The 17,454-nt window shown below is 36.7% G+C and overlaps 1 protein-coding gene across 4 annotated transcripts in view; it reads right to left on the bottom strand.

Moving 5' to 3' along the window:
* Positions 1 to 17,454, bottom strand: part of CCDC88A (coiled-coil domain containing 88A) — a 142,858-nt gene that overhangs the window by 104,058 nt on the left and 21,346 nt on the right. For all 4 annotated transcript variants that reach the window (XM_011996510.1, XM_011996509.1, XM_011996511.1 and 1 more), the window contains exon 3: positions 2,390 to 2,498. In XM_011996510.1, coding sequence (XP_011851900.1) covers positions 2,390 to 2,498 — 109 coding nt within the window. The remainder of the gene's footprint in view (positions 1 to 2,389; positions 2,499 to 17,454) is intronic.

Raw genomic sequence — 17,454 nt, 5'->3', positions numbered from 1 at the left:
TAGCCAGGATGGTCTCGATCTCCTGACCTTGTGATCCGCCCGTCTCGGCCTCCCAAAGTGCTGGGATTACAGGCTTGAGCCACCGCGCCCGGCCTATTTTATTTTTTGTAGATGGAGTTTTGCTCTTGTTGCCAAGGCTGCAGTGCAACAGCATGATCTTGGCTCACTGTAACCCCAGCTTCCTGGGTTCAAGTGATTCTCATGCCTCAGCCTCCTGAGTAGCTGAGATTACAGGTGCCCACCACCAAGGCTGGCTAATTTTTGTATTTTTAGTAGAGACAGGGTTTTGCCATGTTGGACAGGCTAGTCTAGAACTCCTGACCTCAAGTGATCTGCCCACCTCGGCCTCCCAAAGTGCTGGGATTACAGGTGTGAGCCACTGCGCCCAGCCTTCCGACTCTTTAAAAACTAAAACAAAGAAACTATCTTCCAAAAACAAGAGTGAAATAAAGGCATTTTCAGACAAATATTCTCAAAGAAAAACCTGCAGCTTGAGCTAAAGAAAAAGGGCTGGGCACATGGCTCATGCCTATAATCCTAGCATTTTGGGAGGCTGAGACAGGCGGATCACACGAGGTCAGTAGTTGGAGACTAGCCTGGCCAACATGGCGAAACCCAGTCTCTACTAAAGATACAAAAAAATTAGCCAGGTGTGGTAGTGGGCACCTGTAATCCCAGCTACTCAGGTGACTGCGGCAGGAGAATTGCTGGAACCCAGGAGGCAGAAGTTGCAGTGAGCTGAGATCATGCCATTGCACTCTAGCCAGGGCGACAGATCGAGATTCCATCAAAAAAAAAAAGAAACATTGGTTTTATTTATTTAACAGTACTTCTCAATATTTAATTTGTAGGGTAAAGAAAAAACCCTAAAATACAAGACAAGAAGAGCTTAAAAGTCATAAAAGAGAATGACTAGAATTAAAACATTCTAACGTCATAGCACTATTCCATAAAAGGATAAAGATACTCATTAATTTTGGCCTTTCCTGTGTTTAGGTATAAAATGTATAATTTCGGAAGTCACCTCTGAAAAAACAGGAAGAGTGAAAAAATTTTAAACCAGTAGAAAGGAAAAACATGCAGAAACAATTATTGATAGGCTGGGCATGGGGGTTCAAGCCTGTAATCCCAGCACTTTGGGAGGTTGAGGGTTGCAGATCACTTGAGGTCAGGAGTTTGAGACCAGCCTAGCCAACATAGTGAAACCCTGTCTCTACTGAAAACATAAAAATTAACTGGACACGGTGGCACGCAGCTGTAGTCCCAGCTACTTAGGAGTCTGAGGCAGGAGAATCACTTGAACCCAGGAGGCAGAGGTTGCAGTGAGATGAGATCGCGCCACTGCACTCCAGCCTGGGCAACAAAGTGAAGCTCCATCTCAAAAAAAAAAAAAAAAAAAAAAAAAAAAAAAAAAAAAAAAAAAAAAAAAAGAAAAGAAAAAAGAAAAAAATAGGAAAAGGAAAAATTACTGATAAATAATCAAATTCTTCAGGCAGATTTAACAATTTTAAATTTATTTGCAACTAATAGCAGCTTTAAAGCCTATAAAAGAAAATTTGATAAATTCATCATATGGGATATTTCAACTCCTCTTTCTCAATAATCGCTCAAAAGACAAATCAATAAGGCTGTAGAAGATTTGAACAATACAGTTAACAAACAAGGCTGCTCTCACTCTGTGTCCAAACAATAGGAGAATACATACTTTTTCAAGCACACAAAGAACTTTAAAGAAAACTGACAACAACATACTAGGCCAAAATAAGTAATTCTTAACAAATACCAAAGAATCAGTTTTATACAAACCACATTCTTTGACCAAAAATCAAAACCAAAAAGGATACTTGAAAAATACCATGTTCAAAAATTTAAAAGCATACTTATAAGTAACTCATAAGTGAAATAAATCATAGCAGAAATTAGAAAATGCATAGAAATAATCTTTTAAAATATGCCAAACCAAAATTTATGCGACGCAGATATAACAATTCTGAGAGGCATACTGAAAGCCTCAACAATGTTCATGTTTAAAAACTAAAATATGCATCCAATTCAGTTTTCTTTCCTAAATGGAAGTACACTTTTCAAAGGCATAATTCAAGAAGTCTAACAACAAAATGTTACACTATGCAAGTTCTCAGGAAACCGGGACCTGATTTTTAAAGCATAAAATACAGTAGTCATTTGTAACATTAGAAAATTATTAAGTGCTTGCTTAAACCTTTAACATTCATAGGAAATAAACTATCTTATTTACTACTCTAACTCTAGCAAATAGATCAGAACCTGGCATATAATAAGCATTTAAATATTTGTTAGATGACTAATACTAAATAATACAAAAATGTAAGTAGTTATTAAAACCCCGATTTTTAAAAAGGGCACTTACCTGGTAATAAAATTTTATCTGTCTCACCAAAATGGATAGATTGTGCATTCTAAGTGAGGCATCATTATTGACTTTTTTATTTACTCTCTGACTCTCCAATTTAGGATTACTGTAAGAAATACAAAAATACTTTAAAATTACATAAAATACTACTATCAACCTATATATAATTAAAATTAATCATATAATACTTTTTTACTTAAATAAATTGTGTGCTCACCTGCATTAACAGAGATGGTCCAAAAGGGCAGATTATTACTTTGACATGTATTCCGTGCTTCTAATTAATATAAATGCAACTGATTTCCCAAAGCAAGAACAAAATTAATTTCAAGCCTAAGTCAAACGTTGCCTTTCACTGTCATGTTGCCACTCCACATTCCTGGGATGAATAACTATTTCCTTTGAATATATAGTTCTATCACAAAATAAATCCATTTAAAATATGGGCTAATAACCAATAAATGTTGTTTCTCCTCACTGGGTAATAGGGATTATATTTGAACAGGCAATGTCCCAGAGAAGTTCAAGGATAAAGTGGATGACACAGGTTAGTTAGTACTTTTATCTTGGGTAAAACTGTAGAGTCAATGAAAGCAAAGGGCTCAATAATCCTGAGGCAGCAGAAACTGCAGAAGAAAAACAGTCAAGCCGTCCATGGTTTAGAATGGGAAATTGTGGCACCTCCACACAAGGATGCAGAAAAGTCAACAAATTGACACCCATCCAACAGGAAATAGAAACTGAATAGAAATGCCTCATTCTTTAATCTGTTCCCTTTTTACACAGTCCATTGCATTCCTAATGCCTTTAGTTCCTTCCCTAAACAGATTAGACTCTATGGTGCTTTCTTTCCATAATTCTCAAACTTTTAGGTCTCAAGACCCCTTTGTAATCTTAATTGATGACTCCAAACAATTTTTGATGTTGTGGGCTATCTTTAATTAATACTTAGTGTGTTAGGAATAAAGACTGAGTTAGGGCATGGTGGCTCATGCCTGTAATCCCAGCACTTTGGGAGCCCCAGACTGGTGGATCACCAGATGTCAGGAGTTCAGGACCAGCCTGGCCAACATGGTGAAACCCCATCTCTACTAAAAATACAAAAATTAGCCAGGTGTGGTGGCGTGCAACTGTAGTCCCAGCTACTTGGGAGGCTGAGGGAGGAGAATCGCTTGAACCCAGGAGGCAGAGGTTGCAGTGAGCCAGGATCACACCACTGTACTCCAACCTGGGCTACAGAGCGAGATTGGAAAAAAAAAAAAAAGAACTAAAGACAGAACATTTCAAAGTTATGTATGCATTAACTCACTTTAACAAAATAATATACCCATTACATGCTAACAAAAATCAAACAAAAAGAACTTAGAAAACTGAGTGGCATTGTTTTACTATTTTGTGTATCTCTTTAATGTGTGGTTTAACTTTTAAAAAACAGATTCTTATCTTTGCTTCTGCACTGAATCCATTGTTTATTATTTTGGTTCAAGCATATGAAGACATTTCACCCTCACATGTAGTTAGAAGTGGGAAGACCCTATGGATCCCCAAAAGGATCCTCCATCCATACTCTGAGAACCACTGCTTCAAAACCACTGTTTGCTTGCCACCACTCCCAACATCTTGATTCTTTTGTCCTTTGACCACACTCTTAATCCCCAACCTTGGATCAATTCAACCACTTATGCTGAAATTACTCAAGGGACTAGTTGAGAAAATAATGCAATCAAACTAAGCTATTAATAAAATAGGAAGGGGTAGCTATTACAGAAAGGAGGAAGATGCCTTCTTGCCATAAAAAACTAGAAAACTGGACAAAGCACGAGAAAACTGTTTTCAGACTTTGGACAGCAGGTAATGCAAGACTAGGTTCTCTCTAGTAAGGCAGAGAGGTGCTTTCCAGAATGAGGTATGGGAAAATGGGTAGCCCAAGTCTTGTTGAATTTGAGGAGACAAAGCTGGAGTTCATGGATGCTGAACTGACTGACACATTCAGAAAAGAATACCAAAGAAAAGGGAGCTACACTAACAAAGAGCTCCAAAAATCTGCCTTTAAGATTTTGGCTGTGGCTTCACACAAGCATGGATGTAGTGGCTCATGCCTGTAATCCCAACACTTTGGGAAGCTAAGGTGGGAGGAATGCCTGCGGCCAGGAATTCAAGACCAGCCTGGGCAACACGGTGGGAGCCTGTCTCAAAAACAAAACAAACCAAAAAACCAACAAAATTTTGGCTAAATACTAAATTGTGCATGTATAACCTAAAACTCCACAAGGCTAAGCAGAGATCAAATACAAGAAAGCTGTAAGCTAAACAATTCTCAGAGCTCACAATGTAAAGAGAGAAATTTGAGTTCTGACAAGCAGAGTTGAGTAGACTTAATGAACGTCCAGAACATACAGCAGAGACCGCACAAGAGTCATGTCTTAGAAGGAGGACTAAATCAGCAGATGAGTAAAAGCTATTCAAGAACCCTACCCCCAACAAAACAAGTCTTGAAAGGATCATGCTGATTGCAAGTAACTTGACAACCTGCCAAAACAAAGTTCGTCACTCTAAAAGGACAAGGTCCAGACACTCCAAAATATAATCATTACAATATCCAGCATAAAATTAAAAAAAATGAATAGACACAAAATATCAGGAAAATGTGATCCATAACCAGGAAAGAAAATGGAAACAGTCAACAGAAACAGACCCAGAAATGAAAAAGATCACAGAAATAACAGACAAGGACTTTAAAACAGTTATTATAAACCTACAAAAGGATTTAAAGAAAGACATGAATGTTAAGCAGGAAGAAACGTAAATCATGTTTTGAAAAACTCAAATGGGACTTACTAAAGCTGCAAAATATAACTACTGGAAATGAAAAATTCACCACACGAGCTTAACAACGGATTAGAAACTGTATAGCAAACGATTAGTGAACTTGAAGACATTACAATAAAAACAATCTAAAGAAGCACGGAGAGAGGGGGAAAAAAAAGCTGAAATGAATGAACGGAGCCTAATGATCTATGGGGCAGTATTAAACATACATTACTACATAGTCCAATCTTAAGAATCCATTCACGTTTCCCTACTTGTCCCAATAATGAATGGATGTTCTTTACAGGAAATAGATGCAGTTCAGAATCACACTTGGCATGTGGTAGTCTGAACTGCAATCTTTAATCTCTTTCTGGCTGGAGATTTCTCAGCCTTTTGTTGATGTACATGAACTAGACACTTTAGAAGGGTTACAGGCCACATACTTGATAGAATGACTTTCAGTTGGGTTTGTCTGATAAGACTGTGCTGACTCATAATTAAGTTCAGGATATATATCCTTAACAGGAAAAACACAGAAGAGATGCTGTGTTCTTCTCAATGCATCCTATTAATATATGGGCCTGGCTTGTTTCTGTGTTCTCCTTTATGTTTCACTGGTCTACCTATATATTCCCACGTCAACAGCACCACCTTAACAACTATAGTTATTTACATCTTGATGTGTAGGTAGGGCAAGATGCCCTGACTAAACTGTTTTTTCAAATTTATCTTAACTATTCATTCATGGTCCTTGATGATTTTTAGGATCAGCTTGTCATATTCTGCATAAACAAAAAACAAAACCTATTAAGATTTTGACTGAAATTGCACTCAATCTACAAATTTATTAAGAATGAACTGACAACTCTACAGCATTGAGTCCTCCCACTGATAAGCATGGTGTATCTCTCTACATTCATTCAGCTCTTCTTCAAAACCATTTTATAATCTTCTTCAGGAAGGCCTTTCATTAGATTTATTCCTAGATGCTTATAGTTTTTGCCATTAAAGTTAATGTAATATTTTAAAAATGTATTTGCTGATAGGTTAATGCTGATATGTGAACATCAAACGATATGCTATCATTTTTTGTTTATTCTTCTCAATTTTAGCAACAATGCTAACCTTTTTTACTCTAATAGGTTTTCTACTGGTGCTTTTGAAGGTCCTCTTGAATTTAATTTGTAGCTTTTCCATACTGATAATCAATTATGCCGACACCATTTTCTAAAGAGCTTACATTTCTCACTGATTTCAGATTCCCACATTAAGTGTATGTCTACTTTTGGAGTCTATTCTGTCCCACTAAGCCATTTGTCTAGCTCTGTGTCATTAAAACCTTGTTTTACTATAGTTTATTATTATAGCTTTATTATGATCTCAATTCTACTAAGACAAGTCCCTTTCTTTTGTTGTTGTTTTTTCTATACTGTCTTCATTAATTGAACATAGTGACCTTTTCTATCATTTTAGGATATTTATAAGGTTCTATGAAAAACCTTGTTGGGATTTATTGACATTAGTAATATTAATTTGATTAAAAACTGGCATTTCATTTCCATCAGTAAAAATTTAAAATTTCCCCACAGAAGTCTTACATATTTAAGTTTTTTTTTCTTACTTGGGTAAAGAAGCTTTTGTTGCTTTGTGAAATGGATTTTTTTTTCTATTACATTGTCTACTGGTGCTATTGTGTAAAAGTTGAAAACTATAGGGTTTTGTTTTTGGTTTTTTGGGTGTTTTTTTTGTTTTTTTGTTCTTTTGCCACAGAGTCTCCATGCCCGGCTAAGTGTTATTGTATTTTTAGTAGTGACGGGGTTTCACTATGTTGGCCAGGGTGATCTCAGCCTCCTGACCTCAAGTGATCCACCTACCTCTGCCTCCTAAAGTGTTGGGATTACAGGCGTGAGCCACTGTGCCCAGCCAAAACTATAGAGTTTTTGAATGCTGAATGTCTAATTAACTACCTTTCAAAACTTAGTTTACTAGGTTCACGTTCTTGGGTTTTCTAGGTTAAAAAAAAAAAATCACACCATCAGTCAATGACAGTTTATTTCCACCTTTTCAATCTTGCATTACATTTCTATTTCTTTACTTGGTGCATTAACAAATAGAAATGGAGACAACAGATATCCTTCTCTTGTTGTTCTCTAAGAGAACTGCATTTAATGTTTCACCATTAATGCATGATGTTTGCTGTAATTTTCTGATAGATACCATCTATCAGGCATTCCCTTCCATTTCTATTCACTGTCTGAATGGGTGCTGAACTTTATCCAGTATTATTTATTTTTTATTTTTTTGAAGACAGAGTCTCCCTGTTACCCAGGCTGAGATGCAATGCCATGATCATAGCTCACTGCAGCCTTTAACTTGTAAGCTCAAGAAATCTTTCTCAGTCTCTCAAGTACTTGGAACTACAGATGTGCACTACCACACCTAGCTAACTTTAAAATAAAAAGTTTTGATTTTTGGTTTTTTTTTTTTGAGACAGAGTCTCGCTCTGTTGCCCAGGCTGAAATGCAATAGCACAACCTCCGCTCACTGCAACCTCCACCTTCCGGGTTCAAGTGATTCTCCTGCCTCGGCCTCCTGAGTAGCTGGGATTACAGGTGTGTGCCACCACACTTGGCTAATTTTAGTATTTTTAGTAGAGATGGGGTTTCACCATGTTGGCCAGGCTGGTCTCAAACTCCTGACCTCAAGTGATCTGCCCGCCTTGGCCTCCCAAAGTGCTGGGATTACAAGCATGAGCCACCGTGCCCTGCCTAAAAAATGTTTTATAGATGAGATCTCTCACTATGTTGCTCAGGCTTGCCTCAAACTCCTGGCCTCAAGTGATCCTCCTGCCTCAGTCTTCTAGCTAGCTAGGATTTCAGGCACAAGCCACAGTACACCTGGCATATCCAATTTTTCCTACATCTACTCCCACCTGATCCTTCTCCATTAATATGTTAATGTAGTGAGTTACACTGTTACATCACCCTCAAAGTCCTAGACTACATACTCTCTCAGCTCCAGTCTATGGTATAACTATTCCCCTTTATTTGTACATAACTCTGTCATGGGTCTTCCAATACTTGGTCTTTTTGACTCCCACTTTCTCACTAGATTCTAAGTTCCTTGAAAAGAGGGACCGTATCTTCTTATTCATGTTTTTGTTTCTAAAAATTAGCATATTTCCTAACACAAATATTGTTTGAATAAATAAAAATAAGAATAAACAAAGACTAAGCATAGTGTTTTTTAAACCATTGCTTTCTATTGAGAGTTACAAGCTGACAATCTCCAAGCTAACAACTCACTTGGCAGCCTGGAATAGGTTCTCTTACTAAGGTGCGTATCAAAAATCAGTTGAATAATAGAGTCCTAAACTACAATTTGAGATCTGCAGAACAAGGAAGACTATTAGCAAGGCAAGCTAAATCTGACCTGTGACTGATTTATGCTTATTTCAAGACAAATAGTGAAAAAATCAGAACAGCCCAAGGCAAATGAGAGTTTAAATGGAAAAGCGAGTCTCTCAAATAAAAGCATCAACTAGAACTAGTTACTTACAAAAACAAGGAGACTATATTGTAGAAGTCAGATCACGTGTCATGGCAAACAAAGACAAATAGCAGCATGGTCAAGAAGTCATGGTAAAACTGAAGGAAAAACCCTGTTTTATTTAGGCAATCAACTCTGGTATCTTTTTTTTTCTTTTTTCTTGTCTGGTATCTTTTTTAGTCAGTAAGTTAAACAAATACTCACTGAGTACCTACTGTACTGGCCACATTACTTAATGCATAAAAGCTCGGTCTAGTCAAGCTATCATTGTGGAGAAAACTATACTTGTAATTGGGAGAAGAGAATAAGAACAACACCAGTAACAAAAATTTTAGGTGTATTTACACTTATATAAATTTCATTTGCAAACACTAAATACCTTTCCTTTCTAGCCTTCTTCTATCTTTTATTTCTATTTTCTTTATTCTACATTTGAATCCCTTACATACCTCTCATCTATGACTGCCTCCTACTCATACACTGACCACATTTAGACCTAGAAACACTTTAGAGATACCTGGTTTCACCATAAACCAGGAAACCAAAGTTCAAACTAGTAATCTGCCTAGGATCCTAGAGCTCCTTTACTCTCTCCTAGTTTTTCCTTTTATAGGATCATTCAAGAAAACAAAGAAAAGACTGACTTAAAAAAAAAAAGGTTTCAGCAATGTTTTTTCTAAAACCCAAGTGTACATCATACATCACTGTTTTATTGTATTGTTTGAGCATATTCCCAATTCTGTTTTCACAGTGAGTAATCAAACTAAAGATAATTAATTTCCTTCCCTCCTCCAGTTCACTGTGGTGATATTTTATTATAAACCTGGGTATTTAAATCTAACAATAAGTACTCAAGAAAAAAAAATTTTTTTTTGAAATGGAGTCTCGCTCTGTCACCCAGGCTGGAGTGCTGTGGCATGATCTCAGCTCAATGCTCCTGGGTTCATGCAATTATCCTGCTTCAGTCTCCCAAGTAGCTAGGATTACAGGCACCCACCACCACACCTGACTCATTTTTGTTATTTTTAGGAGAGATGGGGTTTCAGCATGTAGACCAGGCTGGTCTTGAACTCCTGGCCTCAAGTGATCCTCTCACTTTGGCCTCCCAAAGTGCTGGGATAGCAAGCGTAAGTCACTGCGCCCAGCCTAAGAAAAATTTAATATTAGAACTAAAAATATATATAAATTTTAAAACTGTATTATTTGTAGTGCAAACTCATTACTACATGACCATATACAATTTGGATTATACTAATTTGGATTATCCAAATACATAATTTGGATATTATACTTTGGATGTGCAATATTCTAATGAACACATGGTGATATCATTCCTTTAATAAATTTTATAATGTAAATGCTACCTTTGTCCTTGACAGAGTTGTTATCAAGTTCTGTTTCCTTTAAAGTGTTTTTTCAAAAAAAGTGTTAATGTTTCTTCTTAAATTTTGTGTCCAATCTTCCTCACATGATATCTTGAAATTTATTCAGTTGTCAGGAAATTCTACAGTCTTTGCATAAAGCTCTTTCAAGAATTAGCAAGTTTTCCGAATTTAGAATTTTGGTTTAATCAAAATCTTTTAAAATTTTTTTGTAAAAAAAAAAATTGATGTTTTATATTAAGTTTTTTTCAGACTTTGCGAAAGACTGCTTTTAACAATTAAAATAATTCTGGGTATAAAAGGAAGGAATTATATAGTTATATACTAATGATACCAGATGAAATTTTAGAAATCTGAGGAAAAATGAAAAACGCAATTTAAATATTTGAGAGAAAAGTACTTCAACACCTAAAATTAACCTCACAATCAAAAGGGATCTTAAAGATAGGTGAATGAAAACTTTCTACATCCCTTCATAAAACTGTGCTGCTTTGTGTCTACAAATCTATGAAATGAGCCCATGGGCTGTGAAGGGATTTCTATGCTCTGATTTGACTCTAGGAAAACCAATAGAATAGTGGAGTTCTTGAACAGGCTAATACCCTAAGCACTCCAAGTCTCTATCTATAACTTCTATTCTATACTGTACCTATTCGAGAGTTATTTTAGTATGAAAACAGAACTGAAAAGTTCCTATTTTTTTATAACCATCAGATGTTATATTACAGTCTATTATTATAAACTTTCTGTACTTAGAGCCCAGGATAACCATTAAGCACTCTCGGCATGGATCTAGAAAGCAATAAACTTCCCATTATAAGGCTTGAGTTTCCCATTTGATGCAGGCCCAATATGAGTAAGGGTCATACTGACATATGTTAGGATCACAGAAAACAGGCCCTTTCACCCTAAGGATGTGATCGCTTTATTATCCCTATATATGGGCTAAATAACAGAAGAAGTTGCTTTAAAAAAAGTTCAAAAAGTTGTCACTCTGGGCCAGGCGCGGTGGCTCATGCCTGTAATCCCAGCACTTTGGGAGGCCAAGGTGGGTGGATCATGAGGTCAGGAGTTCGAGACCAGCCTGGCCAAGATGGTGAAACCCCATCTCTACTAAAAATAAAAATAAAAATAAATTAGCTGGGCATGGTGGTGGGTGCCTGTAATCCCAGCTATTCGGGAGGCTGAGGCAGAGAATTGCTTGAGCCGGGAGGCGGAGGTTGCAGTGAGCTGAGATCGCGCCATTGCACACCATCCAGGGCAACAGGAGGAGACTCCGTTCCCCACCAAAAAAAAAAGAAAAGAAAAAAAAACCGTAAGAAAAGAAAACAGTATTAAAAATTTCTTCTATAAAAATAATGCATCCAGTATAAAGACAGAAAAAAACACTCATTCCTGTGTGTGTGTGTGCTTTTATCAGCTTCCTCAGGTTGAATCCTGTATTCCAATACTTTTAATATAATAAAAATCACAATACAGTAATTTAAACAAACAGTATGGTATGACTCCAGAATGCTCTAAAAAGAAATGTACTGTATTAAGTATGACTCACAGAGTTCTCTAAAGAGAAAATGTAGTCTATTAAATATTCCAAATATTCTGCCTTTCATTTTGTTTAATACTTAAAATGCAAAACAAAAATTAATTCAGAATAAATAATCACAACAAAGTTTTTATCAGGCTCTTTTTGAAAGTGTTACTATACCATTTTTTTCTACAGAATGTATCTTTGGAAAGGCCGTTTTCTAAAATACAAGATGAGCTATTGAACAAGATACACGTGGCATGTGAAATGTGAGCAAGTACCTTTCCAATCACACACAGCTATTTCCAAGGCAGCACAATTTCAAGTCAACCATCTTCCTTTATAAGATGAAAAGTTAAAAAATGCTTTAGTGACAAATAGCCTAACACAGCTCAAATCTGTTCAACCAGGAGTTAAATGCAACATGGCAGTAAAAGACGGCCTCAAGCAATTTCACATTTATAAATGACCTACTTATGACAAGTTGCGTTAATTTCAATTAAAATAATAAACGGACAGTAGTATTATCAACCATTGTATACAAAAATTTATAAATCAGGAAAAAATATGAAGTTAAAGTTAGCAATTCTGCAACACTAATACTCTAAGATTTGGTCCCTGTATGACCAAGGATTATATCTTTACTTATTCATTAACTAATATATATAAGAAACAGAAATCTGATAGTTTTAATGGCTCTATGCTTTTCTCCTCCAGACTGTAAACCTGTTGTATGTCCTCTTGGACCATCTGTTCTGTGTTGGTGCTTAACTGATGGGGGTTTTTGATCATGGCACTGTAATTTAAAACTACGGTTGTAGTGTGGTCTTTTAAAATTTTTGAGATAAATTATATAATAACATAACTATGTAATATTTGCATGTCACCATGATACATCTGAAATAACTAATCTACGTATCTAACTTTAAGTGTGAATAAACCAGAATGTTTGCTTGATGAAAAATAATTAACTGGGTAAACAGCACCGCCATTAAGGGTTATCCAAGTATCCAAGTAGTAAGATATTTCAGGAAAATTAGTGGCTTTCTTATTTTGCAGCACCGTTTGGAGGGTACATTACAGAAAATTAGTGGTTTTAAGGGAAAAAATGTATTGGCTAGAGGAGGTGGCTCATACCCATAATCCCAGCACTTTGGGAGGCTAAGGCCAGAGAATCGCTTCAGGCCAGGAGTTTGAGACCAACCTGTACAACACAGCAAGACTCCCTGTCTACAAAAAAAAAATTTTTAATTAGCTGAGGATAGTGGTGTGTGCCTGTAGACCTAGCTACGCAGGAGGCTAAGGCAGGAGGATCACTTGAGGCCAGGAGTTAGAAGCTGCAGTGAACTATGATCTCACCACTGCATTCCTGGATGAGAGAGCAAGACTCTGTCTCAAAAAAAAAAAAAAAATATATACATATATATATATATATATTCCTTCAACTCAATTTCTTCCCACTTTCATAAATTCAATTACTTTGCATGACAGCCAACAACAAGTCTAATATTAATATAAGCTTTTACCTATCTACAGAATATTTTCACATATATTAACTATCTTGATCTTCACACTGACTAAACAGGTCATTCTTGGAGAGGTACGTGACATATAATTACCATACAGAGATTACAGACACAGTCTTTCATGTTTTTGTTCGCATAATTTTGGACACATTAAGTTACCTTTTCAAAAGTTGGAAAATCTATGACATTTTCTCGTTAGTCCAAGATTAAGCTAGCAGTAAAGCATGATATTCACTGATTTAGCAAACAGAAGTAATGCTTTAATTTAAAAACTGCAAATGGACGCAAAAATAATTAAAATCCAGTACTATACATATACTTTACTTCGGTTTCATCTAAACTTAATAAAATGGCAGAACCCACCCTTTATTTATTAGAATGTCAACTTAGCCCTTCAAATATTAAGTTAGCAGTTTTTTAACTTTTGGTTTCAGAACCCCTTTTTACTCTTAAAAAATTACTGCAGATTCCCAAAGAGCTTTTGTTTATGTGCATTATATCTATCTATATTTACTATATTAAAATTTAAAATAAAGAATTTTTTAAAATATTAATTCACCTAAACATAACAGTGTTTGTTAACATAAGGAACATTTTTATAACTTTTTCAAAACATAACATTTTAGTGGGAAATAACATTCTTTCACTTCTTTGCAAATCTCAGTGTTTGGCTTAATAGAATACAGCTGTATTCTTAAACCTGCTTCTGCATTCAGTGTGCTGCGATACATTGTTTTCGCTTTAAGTATAAGAAATAATGACTTCACACAAGTATGTAATTAGAAAAAGGAAAATTATGATTGGCACATTCACACAATTAATGATAATCTTCTTTGATATTACCAATATCCAGTAAAGGTTATTTCTTAAAGGTTAAGTGCAATGTGGAATCTGAATATCAATGAACTTTTCTTTCTCTGTTTTACATTAAAATACATTGGTCTATGTGGCACATTCAAAGGATCTTTTAACTATGTATGCATAACTTCTTAACATTATTCATTGGCCATTTAGAAATTATTGGTTCTCTGAATTATACAGATCTTCCAAATGTCAGCACATTTTATTACTTTAAAAAAAAAAAAAAAAACAGCCAGGCACGGTGGCTCACGCCTGTAATCCCAACACTTTGGGAGGCCGAGGGGGGTGGATCATGAAGTCAGGAGATGGAGACCATCCAGGCTAACACGGTGAAACCCTGTCTCTACGAAAAATGCAAAAAATTAGCCGGGCATGGTGGCAGGCACCTGTAATCCCAGCTACTCGGGAGGCTGATGCAAGAGAATGGTGTGAACCGGGAGGCGGAGCTTGCAGTGAGCTGAGATCAAGCCATGGCACTCCAGTCTGGGCGACAGAGCAAGACTCCGTCTTAAAAAAACAAACAAACAAAAAACAAAACACATTCATTAATATCATCTCCAATCTCATCAGAAAAGTCTTTAAATATTGAGTAGCTGTCAAGCCCATGTTTTCTGTAAATCAAATTTCATCACTGACAACAATCAGTTGTTTTCCCTGAAGTGACAGGCTCACTTTATTCATTTCTGAGGAACTGTCTGCCCAGTACTCAAGTATTAACAACCAGTTTGTCTGTCATTCTTTCAAATAAAAATGGTGTTCCAAAAAACAGGGACTACTTCAACCTTGCAACTCAAAAATCATGAATACCTTTTCTTGAGATAATCATCGAGCAAGAACATTATATACGGTTCCCATTTTGCCCACAGAATGTTAAATAGATTCAAGGGTCAAGACCCAACAAAATAACTTTCACTGCTTCATCAAGGACATGGTGAAACTGGGTTTATTTATATATATCTTACAAGTATATAATGAGAAAAATACAATGATTGCCCATACAGTTTGGTACAATTCCTTGATTCATACTAAAATGTCAGCAATTTTACTAACTTTTGCTTTTGCACCATTAGTGCTTTAGCAACACACAAAAAAAGGCAAAGGACATCTTAGTAGTATTATGAAAATAATTCTGACCTGACAGACAAACCTTGAAGGAATCTCTGTGCTAGCAGGCGTCTGATCTCATTTGAGAACTACTGTATTAGGTAATTCAATTCCTGTTGTTGGTATAGAGACCTGGGGACTTAATATTATGCTAATCTAGAACATTCACTTATATGGTTGCCAACCTCATGACCAGTAACTGGAACAAAAGAAGGCTGTTTATAGATTCAATGGACAGCACTGATCTGTGATGGAACATTTTACCCATCGTCCCTAAGCCCTAAGATTGGGTCACAGAAGTTGGTTTTAATCAGTATTCTAGAGTAGTAATTGCTCCAGATCTACTTAGGCCTAGAGACTCAAAAAATTCCAAAGTGAGCTGATATACAGTCAGGTATTTCCTTTGATCAGTGACAGACTTACCTACTATGGCTTTCACTCCCATACTATCAATTCAGTATAGTAAGGCTTCTTAATCTGTACTCCCCTCCTAAGGTAATTTAAATAGTTCACTTGATTAATTATGGGTGACAAGTATCACTTTCATTTTTGAGAAGAAAGCCCTTTAAAATGAGAAAAAAATCCCAAAGAACAATCTCTTCTAATTAATGAATTAAATTTAGTCATGGAAACTTACCTTAAGTAAGCAGTTTTTAAATTTGGTAAGAAAATCTTTTTTCCAATCACCAATTTCTCTGATTTTTTTTTAAAGTCCCCATACAGGACAACTCTAAGTATATGAATAAGATTACCACAATATTCGTTTGTTTTTCAGTGTACCAGAAAAGTGCTCCAAATGGATCAACGCTAACTTCATTATAAACCCACCAATTAAAGGCAAAATAATAGATACCTATTACAAAAGCACTAAGACAAACAAAAATTAAATTAGAAATATAATAAAAAGTAATAGAAGACAAAAAATAGCCACACATACATTCAAGATGCGATGAACCAAGTTAGAGGAAAGATACACATACAGAAAGGTAAGGAATTATTAATAGACAAGTTAACAAAACTTGCAGTCATGTTCTACAAATGGTCCATGAGAAAGAAACTGTTCTGGGGACCTCCAATTTAGCAAAAGAGTCGTTTTTTCGAGACAGAGTCTCGCTCTGTCGGCCAGGCTGGAGTGCAGTGGCACGATCTCGGCTCACTGCAACCTCTGCCTCCCGGGTTCAAGCAACTCTCCTGCCTCAGCCTCCTGAATAGCTGGGGTTACAAGCATGTGCCACCACACCCAGCTAATCTTTGTATTTTTAGTAGAGATGGGGTTTCACCATGTTGGCAAAGCTGGTCTCAAACTGATCTCAGGTAATCCGCCCACCTCGGCCTCCCAAAGTTCTGGGATTACAGGCATGAGCCACCACGCCCGGCCACTAAATAGGTTTTAACAGGCAAAGGAACAAATGACCTAAGATTTTAAAATACTATATTGTACTATTCCTCAACTTGGTTCCTCCACTAAGGCAAGTCTCCTCACCATTTCCCAAATCATACATGCAGTATGTTTTCCCCCCAAAATGCTTCCTTGGCCTAAAATACCCTCTCCTCATGGATAGCTATCCAAGTCCTGTTACCTTTCAAGGTTTAAATCAAATCTAACTTCCTTCACAGATAGGTTTCCCTGACTAATCATACCTTCAGGGGCCAAACCTAACTTCTAGACATCGGGGCTCCCTAATTTATTCCAGTTCACACGCCCGCACAACTCACTCTCTCAGCACACTCTCTCTCTCAAAAGAAACATGAAACCCATACAGATTAATGAAAAAAAAGAAGAAAAAAAAAAAGCAACCTAATAACCAGAGATTTGTTTTCAAATACCTGCTTGGGATCATTCACTATTAACTACAAGTTTGTCTTAGTCAGTACACACATTCAGTACTATGCTTCGGGGTCCCCAACCCCTGGGCCGAGGACTAGTCTAGGGCCGTGGCCTGTTTGGAACCAGTCTGCACGGCAGGAGGTGAGCGGTGGGCAGGTGAGCTTTACCACCTGAGCTCCGCCTCCTGTCAGACTGGCGGCAGCATTAGATTCTCTTATGAGCATGAACCCTATTGTGAACTGCCATACGAGATCTAGGTTGCCCATTCCTTATGAGAATCTAATGCCCCCCGCCCTGGTCCATGGAAAAAATTGTCCTCCATGAAAATGATCCCTACTGCCAAAAAGGTTGGGGGCTGCTGCTATACTTAATACTTGAGTTAAAAAAAAAAAAAAAAAGATACAGGCCAGGTGCGGCGGCTCACGCCTGTAATCCCAGCACTTTGGGAGGCTGAGGCAGGTGGATCACGAGGTCAG

Source organism: Mandrillus leucophaeus, unplaced genomic scaffold, assembly GCF_000951045.1.
Source record: "Mandrillus leucophaeus isolate KB7577 unplaced genomic scaffold, Mleu.le_1.0 Scaffold518, whole genome shotgun sequence".
In the NCBI taxonomy this organism is placed as follows: domain Eukaryota; kingdom Metazoa; phylum Chordata; class Mammalia; order Primates; family Cercopithecidae; genus Mandrillus; species Mandrillus leucophaeus.
This window is presented reverse-complemented; position numbering and strand designations above follow the sequence as displayed.